The 17,925-nt window shown below is 41.0% G+C and overlaps 1 protein-coding gene across 1 annotated transcript in view; it reads left to right on the top strand.

Annotated features, from left to right (window-relative positions):
* Window positions 1-17,308, top strand: part of LOC311139361 (cell adhesion molecule CEACAM20-like) — a gene marked incomplete at its 3' end in the record, with an annotated part of 30,169 nt that extends 12,861 nt beyond the window's left edge. The window contains exons 6-7 of the mRNA XM_084174233.1: window positions 14,830-14,999; window positions 17,031-17,308. Coding sequence (XP_084030359.1) covers window positions 14,830-14,999; window positions 17,031-17,308 — 448 coding nt within the window. The remainder of the gene's footprint in view (window positions 1-14,829; window positions 15,000-17,030) is intronic.
* Window positions 17,309-17,925: the final 617 nt, after the last annotated feature.

Raw genomic sequence — 17,925 nt, 5'->3', positions numbered from 1 at the left:
CACGGGGTGAGATCTTGCGTGGAGCCCCAGATCGAGGGAGATTATCAGTGGTCTTGTATGTCTTCCATTTCCTAATAATTGCTCCCACAGTTGATTTCTTCAAACCAAGCTGCTTACCTATTGCAGATTCAGTCTTCCCAGCCTGGTGCAGGTCTACAATTTTGTTTCTGGTGTCCTTTGACAGCTCTTTGGTCTTGGCCATAGTGGAGTTTGGAGTGTGACTGTTTGAGGTTGTGGACAGGTGTCTTTTATACTGATAACAAGTTCAAACAGGTGCCATTAATACAGGTAACGAGTGGAGGACAGAGGAGCTTCTTAAAGAAGAAGTTACAGGTCTGTGAGAGCCAGAAATCTTGCTTGTTTGTAGGTGACCAAATACTTATTTTCCACCATAATTTGCAAATAAATTCATTAAAAATCCTACAATGTGATTTTCTGGAAAAAATATGATGAAAATTACAGGCCTCTCTCATCTTTTTAAGTGGGAGAACTTGCACAATTGGTGGCTGACTAAATACTTTTTTCCCCCACTGTATATATATATATACATATATACTGTATGTGTGTATGTCTGTGTGCTAAGGTGCAGAGAAACAGAGCAGGTGGTCAGTCCAGTTCAACTGTTCAGTGGTCAGATGGCTTGACCTGGCCCAGGTATCCTGGATGGATATAGATCTCATTCCGTCAGTAGAGGATGCCTGGTTGTTCCTTAAAAGTAATTTCCTCTCAATCTTAAATAAACATGCCCCATTCAAAAAATACAGAACTAAGAACCGATATAGCCCCTGGTTCTCCTCAGACTTGACTGCCCTTGACCAGCACAAAAACATCCTGTGGCGTACAGCATTAGCATCAAATAGCCCCCGCGATATGCAACTTTTCAGGGAAGTTAGGAACCAATATACACAAGCAGTCAGGAAAGCAAAGGCTAACTTTTTCAAACAGAAATTTGCATCCTGTAGCACTAACTCCAAAACGTTTTGGGACACTGTAAAGTCCATGGAGAATAAGAGCACTTCCTCCCAGCTGCCCACTGCACTGAGGCTAGGAAACACTATCACCACCGATAAATCTACAATAATCGAGAATTTCAACAAGCATTTTGCTACAGCTGGCCATGCTTTCCATCTGGCTACCACTAACCCGGCCACCAACTCTGCACCCTCTGCTGCAACTTGCCCATGCCCCCCCCGCTTCTCCTTCACACAAATTCAGACAGCTGATGTTTTGAAAGCGCTGCAAAATCTGGACCCCTACAAATCAGCTGGGCTAGACAATCTGGACCCTTTCTTTCTAAAACTAGCCGCCGAAATTGTCGCAACCCCTATTACTAGTCTGTTCAACCTCTCTTTCATAACGTCTGAGATCCCCAGAGATTGGAAAGCTGCCGCGGTCATCCCCCTCTTCAAAGGGGGTGACACTCTAGATCCAAACTGCTACAGACCTATATCCATCCTGCCCTGCCTTTCGAAAGTATTCGAAAGCCAAGTTAACAAACAGATCACCGACCATTTCGAATACCACCGTACCTTCTCCGCTATGCAATCCGGTTTCCGAGGTGGTCACGGGTGCACTCAAGGTCCTAAACGATATTATAACCACGATTGATAATAGACAGTACTGTGCAGCCGTCTTCATCGACCTGGCCAAGGCTTTCGACTCTGTCAACCACCGCATTCTTATTGGCAGACTAAATAGCCTTGGTTTCTCAAATGACTGCCTCGCCTGGTTCACCAACTACTTCTCAGATAGAGTTCAGTGTGTCAAATCGGAGGGCCTGTTGTCTGGACCTATGGCAGTCTCTATGGGGGTGCCACAGGGTTCAATTCTTGGGCCGACACTTTTCTCTGTGTATATCAATGATGTCGCTCTTGCTGCTGGTGACTCTCAGATCCACCTCTACGCAGACGACACCATTTTGTATACATCTGGCCCTTCATTGGACACTGTGTTAACAAACCTCCAAACGAGCTTCAATGCCATAAAACAATCCTTCAGTAGCCTTCAACTGCTCTTAAACACTAGTAAAACTAAATGCATGCTTTTCAATCGAACGCTGCTAGCACCCGCCCACCCGACTAGAATCACCACTCTCGACGGGTCTGACCTAGAGTATGTGGACAACTACAAATATCTAGGTGTCTGGTTAGACTGTAAACTCAACTTCCAGACTCACATAAAGAATCTCCAATCCAAAGTTAAATCTAGAATCGGCTTCCTATTTCGCAACAAAGCCTCCTTCACTCATGCTGCCAAACATGCCCTCGTAAAACTGACTATCCTACCGATTCTTGACTTCGGCGATGTCATTTACAAAATAGCCTCCAACACTCTACTCAGCAAATTGGATGTAGTCTATCACAGTGCCATCCGTTTTGTCTCCAAAGCCCCATACACTACCCACCACTGTGACCTGTACGCTCTTGTTGGCTGGTCCTCACTACATGTTCGTCGTCAAACCCACTGGCTCCAGGCCATCTATAAATCACTGCTAGGCAAATCCCCGCCTTATCTTAGCTCATTGGTCACCATAGCAGCACCCACCCGTAGTCTGCGCTCCAGCAGGTATATCTCACTGGTCATTCCCAAAGCCAACACCTCCTTTGGCCGCCATTCCTTCCAGTTCTCTGCTGCCAATGACTGGAACGAATTGCAAAAATCTCTGAAGCTGGAGACTCTTATCTCCCTCAATAACTTTAAGCATCAGTTGTCAGAGCACCTTACCGATCACTGCACCTGTACACAGCCCATCTGAAATTAGCCCACCCAACTACCTCATCCCTATATTGTTATTTATTTTGCTCTTTTGCACTCCAGTATCTCTATTTGCACATCATCTCTAGCACATCTAGCATTCCAGTGTTAATACTATTGTAATTATTCTGCACTATAGCCTATTTATTGCCTTACCTCCATAACTTGCTACATTTGCACACACTGTATATATATTTTCTGTTGTATTTCTGACTTTATGTTTTTTTTACCCCATATGTAACTCTGTGTTGTTTTTATTGCACTACTTTGCTTTATCTTGGCCAGGTCGCAGTTGTAAATGAGAACCTGTTCTCAACTGGCTTACCTGGTTAAATAAAGGTGAAATAAAATAAAAAAAATAAAAGTAGATAGAAACTGTCTCTGAGCCTGTTGGTATCAGACCTCATGCTCCTATACAGTCTGCCCAACGGTAAGGGAGAGAACAGCTCGTGGCTGGGGTGTGTGGGTTGCTTGATTATGCATGCCTTCCTCAGGCACCGTTTCGAGTATATGTCCTGGATGGGTGGGAGCACGGTCCCAGTGATGTACTGGGCCATCTCACCACCCGCTGGAGGGCCTTGCGGTCTAGGACGGATGCAATTCCCATACCAGGCCGTGATGCAACCGGTCAGGATGCTCTCGATGGTGCAGCGGTAGTATTTGGAGAGGACCTGGGGCGGGATGATTAATTTCTTCAGCCGCTGTTGCATCCTCTTGACAAGAGTGGTGATGTTGTTGGTCCAAGTCCTCTGTGGCGGTCTGGAAGGGAGATATAAAAGGAAACATTAGGAACACATAACATTAAAGGGCTCCCGAGTGGCGCAGCGGTCTAAGGCACTGCATCTCAGTCACTACAGACCCCCTGGTTCAATTCCAGGCTGTATCACAACCGGCCGTGATTGGGAGTCCCATAGGGCGGCGCACAATTGGCCTAGCGTCGTCCAGGTTTGGCTGGTGTAGGCTGTCATTGTAAATAAGAATTTGTTCTTAACTGACTTGCCTAGTTAAATAAAGGTAAAATAAAAACGTGCAAACATGACAAAGTAGTGCCAGGTGACTATTACAGGGAATGGGCTTAACAAAATAAACTAAGGAGGCTGCCAGGACTAAACATAATGAAGGGGTATTATCAAACTGAGGACATGGCTATACAAAGAGATATAACAGAGGGCAAAGTTAAGGCAGCATATGCATATAGTATTTACTTATGTACAACAAGGGTAATAAATAGGCACTTTCTTTATCATTTCACACAGAAAGGAAAGTGGCCGTCCCATGGCATCACTAAGCATGAACCATCACTAGTGTTCAGGGAGAAGCATTCTGTTTATATGGGGAAACAGAGGAGTGAAAAGGGTAGGATAAGTTATTAAGGGAGTGGTAACATGTGTGGAGGGAAGAGGCGTGGCCTAGGTTAATTGGAAGCAATCGGAGTCCTGTAGGAGTCCTGTGTTTATCTTTCATTTACAATCTGTAGAAGCTATGAGAATAGAAAGGTTCAGAACTTTTGTGAAACATCACAGCACAGTGGAAAGATATATGGCAGTTAGAAATCAAAACTGGATGGTCTTCAGTGATAGATGGGAGAGGTTGAGGGTAGCTGAAGGCTGGGACAAAAACAAACAAAAGATAACTAATGTAAAATTTACTGTCTGTGAAATGTATGTAGTATGTATAAACTGGAAGTGGAAGCCTAAGTATTGTTGTCCATTAGTTTACTCCAATTAGGGGAGGGGCGGTAGGGTTAGGGGAAAATAATGAAGAAGGAAAATATATTAAAATATATATATTTAAAATGATATATATATTTACAAAAATAATATATATTATTTAATACAGACAATTACATTGTACAAAAGTGTGTTTTTTGATCAGTTTAATAACATGCTTAGGGAATGTGATTTTGGGAAAGAGGTCATCTTAATGGGAGATTTTAACATTAATTATGAAGACAAGTGTTGTAGGAAAACCCTCAAACGGATCACTAATACCTTTGACCTTACACAGCTAGTTAAAGGGCCAACCAGGGTGACTTGTTGCTCTAAAACACAGATTGATTTGGTGTTCAGTAATAAACCAGAGAGAGTGACTAAATCATTCAATATGGTTACTGGGCTATCTGATCATAATCTGACACTTATAGCCAGAAAGCTGTCTAAGAGCAGGTTTAACCTCTCTACTGTTAGAAAGCCTGATCAACTAAGAATACCTAAGAGTGAATTAAGCTATTTTGAAAATGCAATTAAGGGAATTAACTGGAATGATCTCTTGTCCTATGCAGACGTGGAAGCTGATAGTCAAGTTTTTCTATCCACAATCCAGACTACATTAAATGGTTTCCTAAAGAAAATCAAATCCAAACCTGGCCAAAAGCGCACTCTTCCTTGGCTAAATGGAGAAATCTGGAAATTGATGAAAGAACGAGATTATTATCTAAAAATAGCCCTAAGATCCAAATTAGAGCATGACAGACGTAGGTTTACCATGTTGAGAAATAAGGTGATGAAAGAAATCAGATAGGCCAAGGCAAACTTTTTTATTAACATAATTGGTGAAGCAAAGGGAAATTCTAAACTGATCTGGGAGAATCTAAAAAAGTTAACAGGGAAAGACCATAGTAACACTGCAAAAAGACTAGAAATCATGGTGAATAACAATCTAACACAGGATGCAGTCGAAATAGCAATAGCCTTCAATTCCTACTTTATTGACTCTGTCAGGGTACTGACACAGAACCCCTCCACTGGTTTCTTGGGCTCAGTGCTAGTAAATGATGCTCAACCTGTCTTCATCATAAGGGAGGTTTCTGAGTCAAAGGTAGACAAGGTGATTAGCTCACTAAAGAACTCTAAAGCCAAAGATGTGTTTGGGATGGACTCTACCTTTCTTAAAAACTACAAAGAGTCACTCATTGGCCCCATTACTAAGGTCACCAACACATCTATTGGTCTCGGGGTGTTTCCAAGGGTATGGAAGTCGGCCATAATAACGGCCATCTTTAAATCAGGCGACCCTGCTGACGTGAGTAACTACAGGCCCATTAGTATACTACCTGTGGTGTCAAAGGTTGTTGAAAAGTGTGTAGCAGAACAACTGATTGCCCACCTCAACAACAGCCCCTTCACATTACATTCCATGCAGTTTGGCTTCAGAGCAAAACACTCCACAGAAATGGCCAACTGCTTTTTTCTGGAAAATGTGAAGTCCAAGATGGACAAAGGGGGCGTTGTTGGGGCTGTGTTTCTGGACCTAAGGAAGGCTTTTGATACTGTTAACCATGAGATTCTCATCACAAAATTGTCCAAGTTCAACTTTTCCCCTGATGCCTTGAGATGGATGAAATCATACCTTGAAGGCAGAACTCAGTGTGTCAGAGTGAGCAATGAGCTATCGCCCACTCTTAGCTATGATGTGGGTGTGCCCCAAGGGTCAATACTGGGGCCCCTCCTGTTCAGCCTGTACATTAATGATCTGCCTTCTGTCTGTACTGGGTCTGAAGTTCAAATGTATGCAGATGATACAGTGATATATGTGCATGCAAAGAGCAAACAACAAGCTGCACAAGAACTCACTACTGTAATGGTCCAGGTTACAAAGTGGCTCAGTGACTCGTGTTTGCATCTCAATGTGAAAAAAACTGTTTGCATGTTCTTCACAAAGAGGGCAACAGATGCTACTGAGCCAGAAGTCTATGTGTCAGGGGAGAAGCTCCAGGGGGTATCTGATTTTAAGTACCTTGGCATCATACTTGATTCCAACCTCTCTTTTAAAAAGCATGTTAAAAAGGTAATTCAAATAACCAAATTCAACCTAGCTAATTTCCGATTTATACGAAATTGTTTGACTACAGAGGTAGCAAAACTGTACTTCAAATCTATGATACTCCCCCACTTAACATACTGCTTGACTAGTTGGGCCCAAGCTTGCTGTACAACAGTAAGACCTATTCAGTCTGTCTACAAACAGGCTCTCAAAGTGCTTGATAGGAAGCCCAATAGCCATCATCACTGTCACATCCTTAGAAAGCATGAGCTCCTGAGTTGGGAAAATCTTGTGCAATACACCGATGCATGTCTTGTATTCAAGATCCTAAATGGCTTGGCTCCCCCTCCACTCAGTATTTTTGTTAAACAGAAAACCCAAACATATGGCAGCAGATCCACAAGGTCTGCCATGAGAGGTGACTGTGTAGTTCCCCTAAGGAAAAGCACCTTTAGTAAATCTGCTTTTTCTGTGAGAGCTTCCCATGTCTGGAATACACTGCCATCAGACACACATAACTGCACCACATATCACACTTTCACAAAATGCTTGAAGACATGGCTAAAGGTCAATCAGATTTGTGAACATGGTCCCTAGCTGTGTGTTGCCGCTTTCCATGTCTGTTGTCTGTAACTTGTGAGGTGTGGAAACATTTTGTTGCTTTTATGAATTTTGTCTTGCTGCTTTTTGTTCTATGTTGCTCGGTCTGTATGCTACGTCTTGCTTGTCCTATGTTGCTATGTCTGTATGCTATGTCTTGTTCTATGTTGTTATTGTCTATATTGTAATTGTTTTTAATAACCTGCCCAGGGACTGCGGTTGAAAATTAGCCGGCTGGCTAAAACCGGCACTTTTACTGAAACGTTGATTAATGTGCACTGTCCCTGTAAAAATAAACTCAAACTCAAACTCAAACTCAAACATTGATGGAAGCCACAATCTATCTGCAATATTAAAGCTGATCTACCCCCTAAAAAATAAGAATGGTCCACCACCCAAAGGACATCCAGCCAACTTGACACAACTGTGGGAAGCATTGGAGTCAACATGGACTTGTATCCCTGTGGATTGCTTTCGACACCTTGTAGAGTCCAAGCCCCAATGAATTGAGGCTGTTCTGAGGGAAAGAGGGGGGGTGCAACTCAATTTTAGGAATGTGTTCTTAATGTTTTGAACACTCAGTGTATACTGTATCTTAGCAACATGAAACATGATGATAATGTCTTCTGATGTTGTCCTCAATACTCTGAATGACTACTGTAAATAGTCAATACAAGAATTTTTGGCCACTTTATTGTGAAGTGGAGTGCCAAAAAGGAAATAGCTTTTCATGATTAATAAACATTTACAGATATTTTCCATCAATTATTTTGTTCTCGGTGTCAAGTGTGACCAATAATGTACTATGAAGTGAAATTACCAGCCTAAAACATAACCTAAAGATTCCCTATTTATTCACATAAATATTAGTATACCAACACTTTATTGTTAAGAATGCATACAATTCTGACAATGTAAATGTATATGGCTGTAAGATTATTCATATATTGTTAGTTTATGATTTTTAGGCTTTTCTATGTGGAGAGCTTCTTCTGACAAGATACTAATTCTTTGTTGCCATACATCATGTGGATATGACCTTCTGACATTCAGTTAATAAATTACTACAGAGCTGGCGTTCTACACTGCCGTTCATTCAGTACAGGGACTCCTAAAGAGTTGGGTTATTTGATGATTACACCACTGTAGAATCGACAGTGACGTAACCATCAAATAACCCAACTCTTTGTGATGTAACCATCAAATAACCATATACTTTATGAGTCCCTGTAATGAATGACACTTCATCCTCGCCATGGTAAATTATGGGCAGATTCACTCTTTTTTCAGAGACACTTGACACGGAAGCAACTGCAGTAATCATTTTCACCATTGCAATACTCTCAGGTGAGTTTTTACCTGCTGTTCTCAGCAAATTACAGAAAGAAGGAAGTCAAATATGGACATTGAATTGTTTACACAAGGACAGGGGAGAGTAAGGTGTAAGGGCCATCATCTACATCTCAAATCAAATCAAATTTTATTTGCCACATGCGCCGAATACAACAGGTGTAGGTAGTCCTTACAGTGAACTGCTTACTTACAAGCACTTAAACAACAATGCAGTTTTTAAGAAAATAAAAAAAAGTGTTAAGTAAAAAATAGACAAGTAAAGAATACAAAATAGCAAATAATTAAAGAGCAGCAATAAACTAAAATAACAGTAGGGAGGCTATATACAGTGGGTACCGGTACAGAGTCAATGTGCGGGGGCACCGGTTAGTCGAGGTAATTTATTAAATATGTACATGTGGGAAGAGTTAAAGTGACTATGCATAAATAATAAACAGAGTAGCAGCAGCAGCGTAAAAGAGGGTGTTGGGGTGGGGTGGGGAGGGGAGGCAATCCAAATAGTCCGGGTAGCCATGATTAGCTGTTCAGGAGTCGTATGGCTTGGTAGAAGCTGTTAAGAAGCCTTTTGGACCTAGACTTGGCACTCTGGTACCGCTTGCAGTGCGGTTGCAGAGAGAACAGTCTATGACTACGGTGGCTGGAGTCTTGGACAATTTTTAGGGCCTTTCTCTGACACTGCCTGGTATAGAAGTCCTGGATGGCAAGAAGCTTGGCCCCAGTGATGTACTGGGCCGTACGCACTACCCTCTGTAGTGCCTTGCGGTCGGAGGCCGAGCATTTGCCATACCAGGCGGTGATGCAACCAGTCAGGATGCTCTCGATGGTGCAGCTGTATAACTTTTTGAGGATCTGAGAACCCATGCAAAATCTTTTCAGTCTCCTGAGGGGGAATAGGCTTTGTCGTGCCCTCTTCACGACTGTCTTGGTGTGTTTGGACCATGATAGTTAGTTGGTGATGTGGACACCAAGGAATTTGAAGCTCTCAACCTGTTCCACTACAGCCAACTCGATGAGAATGGGGGAGTGCTCAGTCCTCTTTCTTTTCCTGAAGTCCACAATCATCTCCTTTGTCTTCATCACGTTGAGGGAGAGGTTGTTATCCTGGCACCACACGGCCAGGTCTCTGACCTCCTCCCTATAGGCTGTCTCATCGTTGTCAGTGATCAGGCCTATCACTGTTGTGTCGTCGGCAAACTTAATGATGGTGTTGGAGCCATCATTCAGGCAAGCCAACATGTTTCCCTCTGAAGCTGTATATTGAGCTATAGTAGAGAATGTTAACCACAATACGCTAACATCTCATCCAGTTACATCAGTAGTCTTGAAAGTTATTGGTACCAGTGTAATAACCTGTCTTCTGACACCAATGAACTGGGATACAGTGACAGGATATAATAATAATAATATGCCATTTAGCAGACGCTTTTATCCAAAGCGTCTTATAGTCACTCCTGTCATGTGCGTGTAACATACATTATGAAGAAATACCCAAATCTGTTCTGTTGTTGTCTCTCCAGGGTCTTGTTATGGATTACGTATGTTACCTAAGCAACCCCCTGGTTGCTGAGGTAGGAGAAAATGTCACATTCACCACAACGGTTGATCCAGAGGAGAATGTGTTCTCAATGTAATCATCGCTATCATCACTCGTGACAACATCCGTCCTGGATATGAAGACAGAATAACTCTGGACAAAACCACTGGATCTCTAGAACTCAGGGACCTGGCCCTTAAACAAGGATCAGCGCTGAGTGGGGAAACAAGACTGGAGGTATATGGTGAGTACTACTGATTTAGATCTAGGAAATGTAGGAAATTGTTTTGACATAAAGTACACTTTCCCTCTGTGGTGAAATCAGAAACATCCAATAATCTGTATAGATTGTATAGGCTTAGGCCATGTGAGGGTGTAGCTGTTTGTCATTCACAGTTTAATGAGCTGCTGTTTCTCAAATCCAGTCAGTTGTCTGGGCACAGTGCCATTTCTCCACTTAATTTGTTTCTAATGATCTCATGTATTCTAGTTAGTAGTGTATGATGAAACAATGTGTTCAGAAATGGTACATTCTTCAGAAATTGTTTTCTAAGCAAAGAGAAAGTAGTTATTCTGTTTGTAACCCACACAGCTAGTCTACAAAGTGACAATAACTCCCTGCAACACAGATTTAGTGGAGTTCAACAGCTCTGTCAGTTTGTCCTGCTCCTCCTCTGGCTCCTCCCTGAATGGCAGCTATGAGGTCACAGGTAGTGATGGATTTCAGCTTGTTGATGGAAACAGCACTATCACCATAGTCAGTGTGACCTGGTATGACCCGGGACCATTCAGCTGTACTGTGTTCAACCCAATGATGTGTATAAACCCTGGATTGCTGATGCTATGTAATGGCCAATGAGAGGCTTTGAATCCACCTGCCACCATATTGGTACTCCTCAGAAGGAGCAGTCCTCCTTAGGAATGAATGGAATTCTACAGTATTAAAATGTTTCAAGGACAAATTTATATGTATTTAAGTATTTATTTGTTGTAGTGGAGACAGTAACCTTAGTACTCTCCCAAAAAATTACTTTAAGTAATATTTTTTATATATATTTTTTTTTTGTTCAGGTCACATAATATAATTTAAAAGTATACATTAAGGTGTCTGAAATATAATATACTTGTCAAAAATGAATGTAGACAATAATAAATTGATTTCTATGGCTTCCAAATCATGTTTTACTATGGAGGAGTTCCACAATGCCTGCGCAATGGTTTCAAAACAGCGGCCCCCTTGTCAGTCATCTAGGATTAATACATATAATTGGTTCGACCCCGTCAGTAATGGAACCAGCCAGCCTCTAACCCTCACTATCAGCTGTGAGTCCATTTTCATTAACAAACTGTATGCAACTGTATGTTTTATCCAATACTCCTCAAGTTATTCTACAGGCTCACATGACCTACACTTGTTGAACACTCTAGCTGGTTGAATATTGTCTCTTGGTCTTGACCATGACATTTATTGGACATTAATGTTTTACTGGGCTTACAATGGTTTTCAAATGTGTCGCATAAGGTTCAGAAAACACCACAATGAAGGTGACCCCTTTAGATAACCCCTCTAGACCCCTTTAGGGCGGCAGGTAGGCTAGCGGTTAAGAGCGTTGGGCCAAAAGGTTGAAAGGTCGCTGGTTTGAATCTGTCGATAATTTAAATGTAGATGTACTGTATGGATCAGGGTCAGAACAAACATGGTGGATAAATTAAGATGTCTTACTCAGGCAGTTTACCATTGGAAAAAATTGTCAAGGTTCCTGTCTGTATAATTGGGCGTTCCCTCTCTTGCGTGCGCCCGTGTGGCGGGGGCACAAGTAGACCAGAGTGGCCCCACCCTGACCTAAAAAAAATGAGGTAGTGGGGTGTCTCGCTTTCTCTAATGTCTCTGGTCAGACCTCACTATGTCCTGCTCAACAGAGTTCAGTCCTCCTGCCCAGCTCAACATCAAGTTTGATTATTTGAATCAGCTGTGTAGTGCCAGGGTAAAAACCAAAACGTGCACCCAGGGGGTGCCCCAGGACTGAGTTTGGGAAAACCTGTAATAAGGGATCGGCAGTTTCTCATGGTGTGAACAACATAATTGAAAAGCCTTTGAGAAAGATGCAGACATACATTTCCCACACACATCTCTGAATAGCTCTCACACTAATGTCACACACCACTGCATAGATAGGAAAAGGCCCCTATATGGCCGTTAGTGGCCAGTTACAGAGTGCAAGCCAGAACGTGTCAAAACGTCAGTATCCAAAAACCACACACTAGTGTAAAAACCACACACTAGAGATGACAAATGCCCAACCTTTACTTTAGTTCAGTTTTTTATTTATTGCAGTTTTCAATAAAGGGATAGTTTACACACATTTGTAATATTGATCAGCATTATGGCACATATCTAGAACCAGTATGGTCAAACATTTCTATATATATAATATATGTTTCATTTAGTTTGGTCTTCCACACCACCTCCAGCAATCAAGTTAAATCCATCATCAACACATAGAAAACCTGCATGATAACACCCAGTGTGGATCTGTAATATAATGTACATAATCAATAAATATATCTTATGTTTGATAATCTGCTTTATTGTTTACTTTATTAAAATTGAAAACCAAAACCTTGTTAATGAAAGTAGATAACAACGATACCGTAACTGATCAAAGCATGTGGAGGATGTAATGTTAACAATAAAATGTAAATAGTCAATACAAGTATTGATGTGTATTCTTTAATGATTTAGGATATAGAACTGGTTTAATCACGAACATTGAGTTAGAATTGTTTGTTACTGGGCTAGGAATTTAATTGGGACATTTCACTGTGTGTGGGGGGGAGTAGAGAGGAAATCTGCCCTAGGGTCAGATTGCTTGCTCTTACTTAAATCCATGGCGGTCTTATCTGATGAGAGACTGAAACTAGCTTGTGGCCTTTTGTCTCTCTCTTCAAACACAGTGAAGGGAGCGGCACCAGGGTTGAATAGAGTTTGGGCTAGACCTTTGTCTCCTTGGTATCTTCTTGATTGATTACAGCATGAGGGGGTGAGGTTTGTGTAATTTAGGGCCTTGTCATGTTTAAACTAAACATTAGTGTGTGTGCAAGACAGGGGGGCGAGTGATTTGTTGGAGTAATAGTTCAGCCGTCCTCAGGGACAAAGGAAGTGGGTGTGGAGTGATAAAGAGCGGGAAACTGAAGGGTGAGCGATTTAGAGCTAGAAGAGTTGGGGAAAATTTTATATAATGTGACGTGAGGAAAACAGAACGTGGTGCCACTCTGCAGACTGGTATCGGCTTTGTTGAAAACTTTAATAAAGTCATTTCTTGATGCAACAAAAACTCTGTAAGACCTTATTTGTAATAAAGTATAGTGGTTATTTTCCACAACATTATTTATAGAACACTGTATTGTGAAGTGTGGAGTCAAAAAGGTAAAGAAGCTGGAGTAATGTATTGCTTTACATGATGTAAAAACAGAATTAATAATAACGATTACTTTTCTCCATCAACTTTGTTGTTCTTTGTGTCAAGTGTCTCCAGCAGTATGTTGATATGACCTAATTACATTCAGTTCATTCATTCATACAAAGCTGGGTGTTGGTTCTATGTGACCCTACAGTGATGTCAATGTTAGAGAAGGAGTATAAAGCACAAACCTTTATTATATATATTATATAATCTATTATCAGAAAATACCTCAAGACCAAAGTCCACAATGTTTATCAGTCAAAGCCTGCAACGCAATAGAGGGCAACAGACTCAGTGAATGTAAAACCCCCCACAGCTTCCTTATTAGTCTTAGTGGAGGTGGGTTGTAGTGTTCCAATAGTGGAGTTTGGTCACTTGTTCCTTCATGCAGTGATGTAACTCATCAAAACATTTTATCTCAATATTTCTTCCTCATATCAGGTTTTGGTGTTACTGTAGACTGCTTTTATTGAAGCCCTGTCTCCTATGTAATAATTATTTGTAGAGACAGAACTAGTCTGAATCACAGACATTTGTTACATCAGAAGAGATGGTGGCATCTGCTGTTGTCTTTCTTACCATGGCAATACTCTCAGGTGAGACCTTATCTGCTGCACTCAATAAAATACAGCCACACATAGGTTAACCCTAAAACCACGAACATTGGGTCAATGTTGACACCAAGGTGTAAAAAATGTCATAATTTCCAAACCCTTTCTTGATCCTTCTGAAATTTTAGGACCATCTATCTGTGTTAATGTAATATATTATTCTCCTCTCCCGTGACAGTAGGAATTGTTCTTCAATAAATAGCAGGTTCTTTGTCAATAGTCATAGACGTAGTTTCAATGATGTTCATATCCATCTCTAAGGCCATACACATTTAATTAAATGTTTAACGGATTGCTGTCAGACCTTGTCCATAGATGGCTTACATGGTAAAGGATCCAATATGACATTTTGAAATTTGGATGAACTATCCCCTTCAGGTGGTGACAAATGCTGCTTAATATTTGCTCTCACAAAATATAGTTATTCCACTAGGCACAGTGGCTACCATAGTGGCTTCAAAAATTTTCTCGATGAAATTATTATTTTATAAGAGCGTTTAAGAAGTTATTTGAAAACGTTCCACTTATGTCTTTGATGACAGCATTTTGTGTTTGTTTTGGAGACATGATAATCAAGCCCTGTTATTGTTTCCTCAGGATATTGTTCTTGTCTAGAAGTGCTTCCACCTGGACCTGTGAATGGTACATTGGGAGGAAATGTGATTTTCAAAACCACCATCAATCCAACCACACTTAGTGCAGTCTCTTGGACATTTGGTGATCCCCCTGTCACCATTGTTGACTTTCTCAGTTCTGAAGGTCCTGTGACCGGAGTGGGATATGTTGGTAGGATCAGTCTGGACAATAGCACTGGATCTCTGGAGCTCAGGAAACTGACCCTGGCTGACAGTGGAGAATACAGAGTGATCATAGGGGAGTCTGATTTTATGCAGTTGCCAGTTACTTCACTGAATGTCTATGGTGAGTACCCCCTGAGTTCCAAAAGATGTCACTGAATGATAAATGTGCATTGATATTGTATTGAGTTGTCAACTAATGTGAATATAATGTACTTCCATCCATAAAAACAATATAAAACAAAAAACACAATGTGCTTGTTGAAATGCAGTTACTCTAGTCTTTAATGGTGCAGTTACAATTTATTTGATGGATATCTCTTGACACTCATACATACATGATCCATGGTCAGAAGCAGAGCTAGTGCGAGGGCCATGGGTGTGACCACCAGGGTTGGGGTCAATTCCATTTAGATTCCAGTCAATTCAAAAAGTGAACCAAACTCCAATTCAAATTTACATTTACATTTTTACTAATTGAAAACCATGCAAGATAATTGGAATAGGAAATTAAGTGTACTTCCTGATTTTACTGGAATTTAAATGGAATTGACCACAACCCTGGTGACCATCCCAGGGCCCACGCACCTAGGGGCCCCCTGTTCCTGCATATAAACATTTAATAAACGTTTTCAACGATGATGTACCAAAAAACATTATTTGACACTGTAAAACATGGCAAATGTATATATAGTACAATATATTATACGATTTCATTAAATCCTGGAATTGGTCTGAGCTGGTGTTGCTTATTTTATAAAGCAATGTACAGCTGTCTGTCACTGTACCCCCTTGAGGGCCCCCCTGGCCTGGGACTGGCAGCTGCCTGGGCTGGTGGCTGTCTGCTGCTGGGAGGGACCAGGGTCTTCAAAATTATTATTAATTTATGTATTTATTTAGTATGGTTTGTTAGTTTAAAAATACTAATATTCTACTTCATACAGCACCAAAACAACATGAAAATTATTTTCCAGAATACTATTCTACAATAATATTAAATTAACACAGATTGTTTAGCCAAGCCTTTTCAATATTCACAGTTAATTTTTTTAATCGTCTCACAGCCAAGAGGCTATAGGCCATTATTGAACATGCAGCTACTGTAATGAAGCAGGCAACGTATTAGGCGACATCATTTTCAAACATTTTCCAAAATGCAATTAGCGGGAAAACAACATTCTAATAGGCAGCTGATGCCAGCGGTTTCATGTGACAGAGGTGAAAATCTCTGTAAAAAATGCAACAACTATGTTAGAGTTGCAACTCTGTTAGAGATGCAACAACTAGGATGGGTTGTTAATATGACTAGACTCTTAGAAAAAAAGTGGCTATCTAGAACCTAAAAGGGTTCTTCGGCTGTCCCTTAACTTTTTGTGTCAACTTTCTTTCGTTGTCCAGACGCCAAAGGCACAATACTATACTCTTAGAAAAAGGGTTCCAAAAGGGTTCTACGGCTGTCCCCATAGGATAACCCTTTTTGGTTCCAGGTAGAACCCTTTTGGGTTCCATGTAGAAACCGTTCTACCTGGAACCAAAAAGGGTTCTCCTATGGGGACAGCCGTAGAACCCTTTTGGAACCTTTTTCTAAGAGTATAGGATTGTGCCTTTGGCTTCTGGACAACGAAAGAAAGTTGACACAAAAAGTTAAAGAACAAGAGAGAAATGCTGGTTTCAATGGCATATGAGGAATATTTATAAAATAAATCCCTAAACGTTTCTATGGTCGGATTTTGGCTATAGGCTACTTTGAAGCAAGGTAAGACATGCCTCATAATAGGCTATGAAGTAAAACTTTGCATGAAGAATGAAGAAATGTTGCACAACTGACTGGGATTATAAGAACACATGATTAATGAGCTGTGAGCTCTCGCTTCGCTCAAACTAGGCTCTGTATGCGGTATGCGGTAGCGCGTCATAAATAAGTTACATGACGAAATAACCTACTAACAGCCTAATTAGATTTTATAATGGGGCATATCAGCTATTCATTTTAAAAGATTTGCTAAGGACACCTCGAGAGCGCCCTGCCCCATCTGTGCTGGTACTCGAGCTCCACGTCTGTCCATGGTAATGTAACATGAACATATCTCATATTCTTTTTTCCAAACCACAATAATTAGTATTATCTCATTTTGTACTCTTTTCACTGAAACAGTATCTGGTGCTACTATCACATTTACCCCAAACCTACTAATCATCGAGGGGGGCTCTGTCACCTTAACCTGTGATGCTGCTGGCTTCAACATCACCAGAGAGTGGATGAAGGATGGTCAGCCTCTGTCTTCTGGTGACAATATCATCTTATCTGAGGATAAGAGAGTGCTGTCCATAAAGAAGAGAACAGACAGTGGAGAATACCTGTGTAGAGTCAGCAACCCTGTCAGCTCTGAAAATGCCAATGACACTGTGAATGTAATCTGTAAGCACAGTTGAAGTCGGAAGTTTACATACACTTAGGTTGGAGTCATTAAAACTCGTTTTTCAACCACTCCACAAATGTCTTGTTGACAAACTATAGTTTTGGCAAGTCGGTTAGGACATCTACTTTGTGCATCTACTTTGTGCATGACGCAAGTAATTTTTCCAACAATTGTTTACAGAAAGATTATTTCACTTATAATTCACTGTATCACAATTTCCAGTGGGTCAGAAGTTTTCATACACTAAATTGACTGTGCCTTTAAACAGCTTGGAAAATTCCAGAAAATGATGTCATGGCTTTAGAAGCTTCTGATAGGCTAATTGACATCATTTGAGTCCATTGGAGGAGTACCTGTGGATGTATTTCAAGGCCTACCTTCAAACTCAGTGCCTCTTTGCTTGACATCATGGGAAAATCAAAAGAAATCAGCCAAGACCTCAGAAATGTTCTTTTATTCTGGTTCATCATTGGGAGCAGTTTCCAAACGCCTGAAGGTACCACGTTCATCTGTACAAACAATAGTACACAAGTATAACCACCATGGGACCACGCAGCCGTCATACTGCTCAGGAAGGAGACGCGTTCTGTCTCCTAGAGATGAACGTACATTGGTGCGAAAAGAGCAAAT

The sequence above is a fragment of the Coregonus lavaretus genome (genome assembly GCF_964263955.1).
Source record: "Coregonus lavaretus genome assembly, chromosome: 13".
In the NCBI taxonomy this organism is placed as follows: domain Eukaryota; kingdom Metazoa; phylum Chordata; class Actinopteri; order Salmoniformes; family Salmonidae; genus Coregonus; species Coregonus lavaretus.
This window is presented reverse-complemented; position numbering and strand designations above follow the sequence as displayed.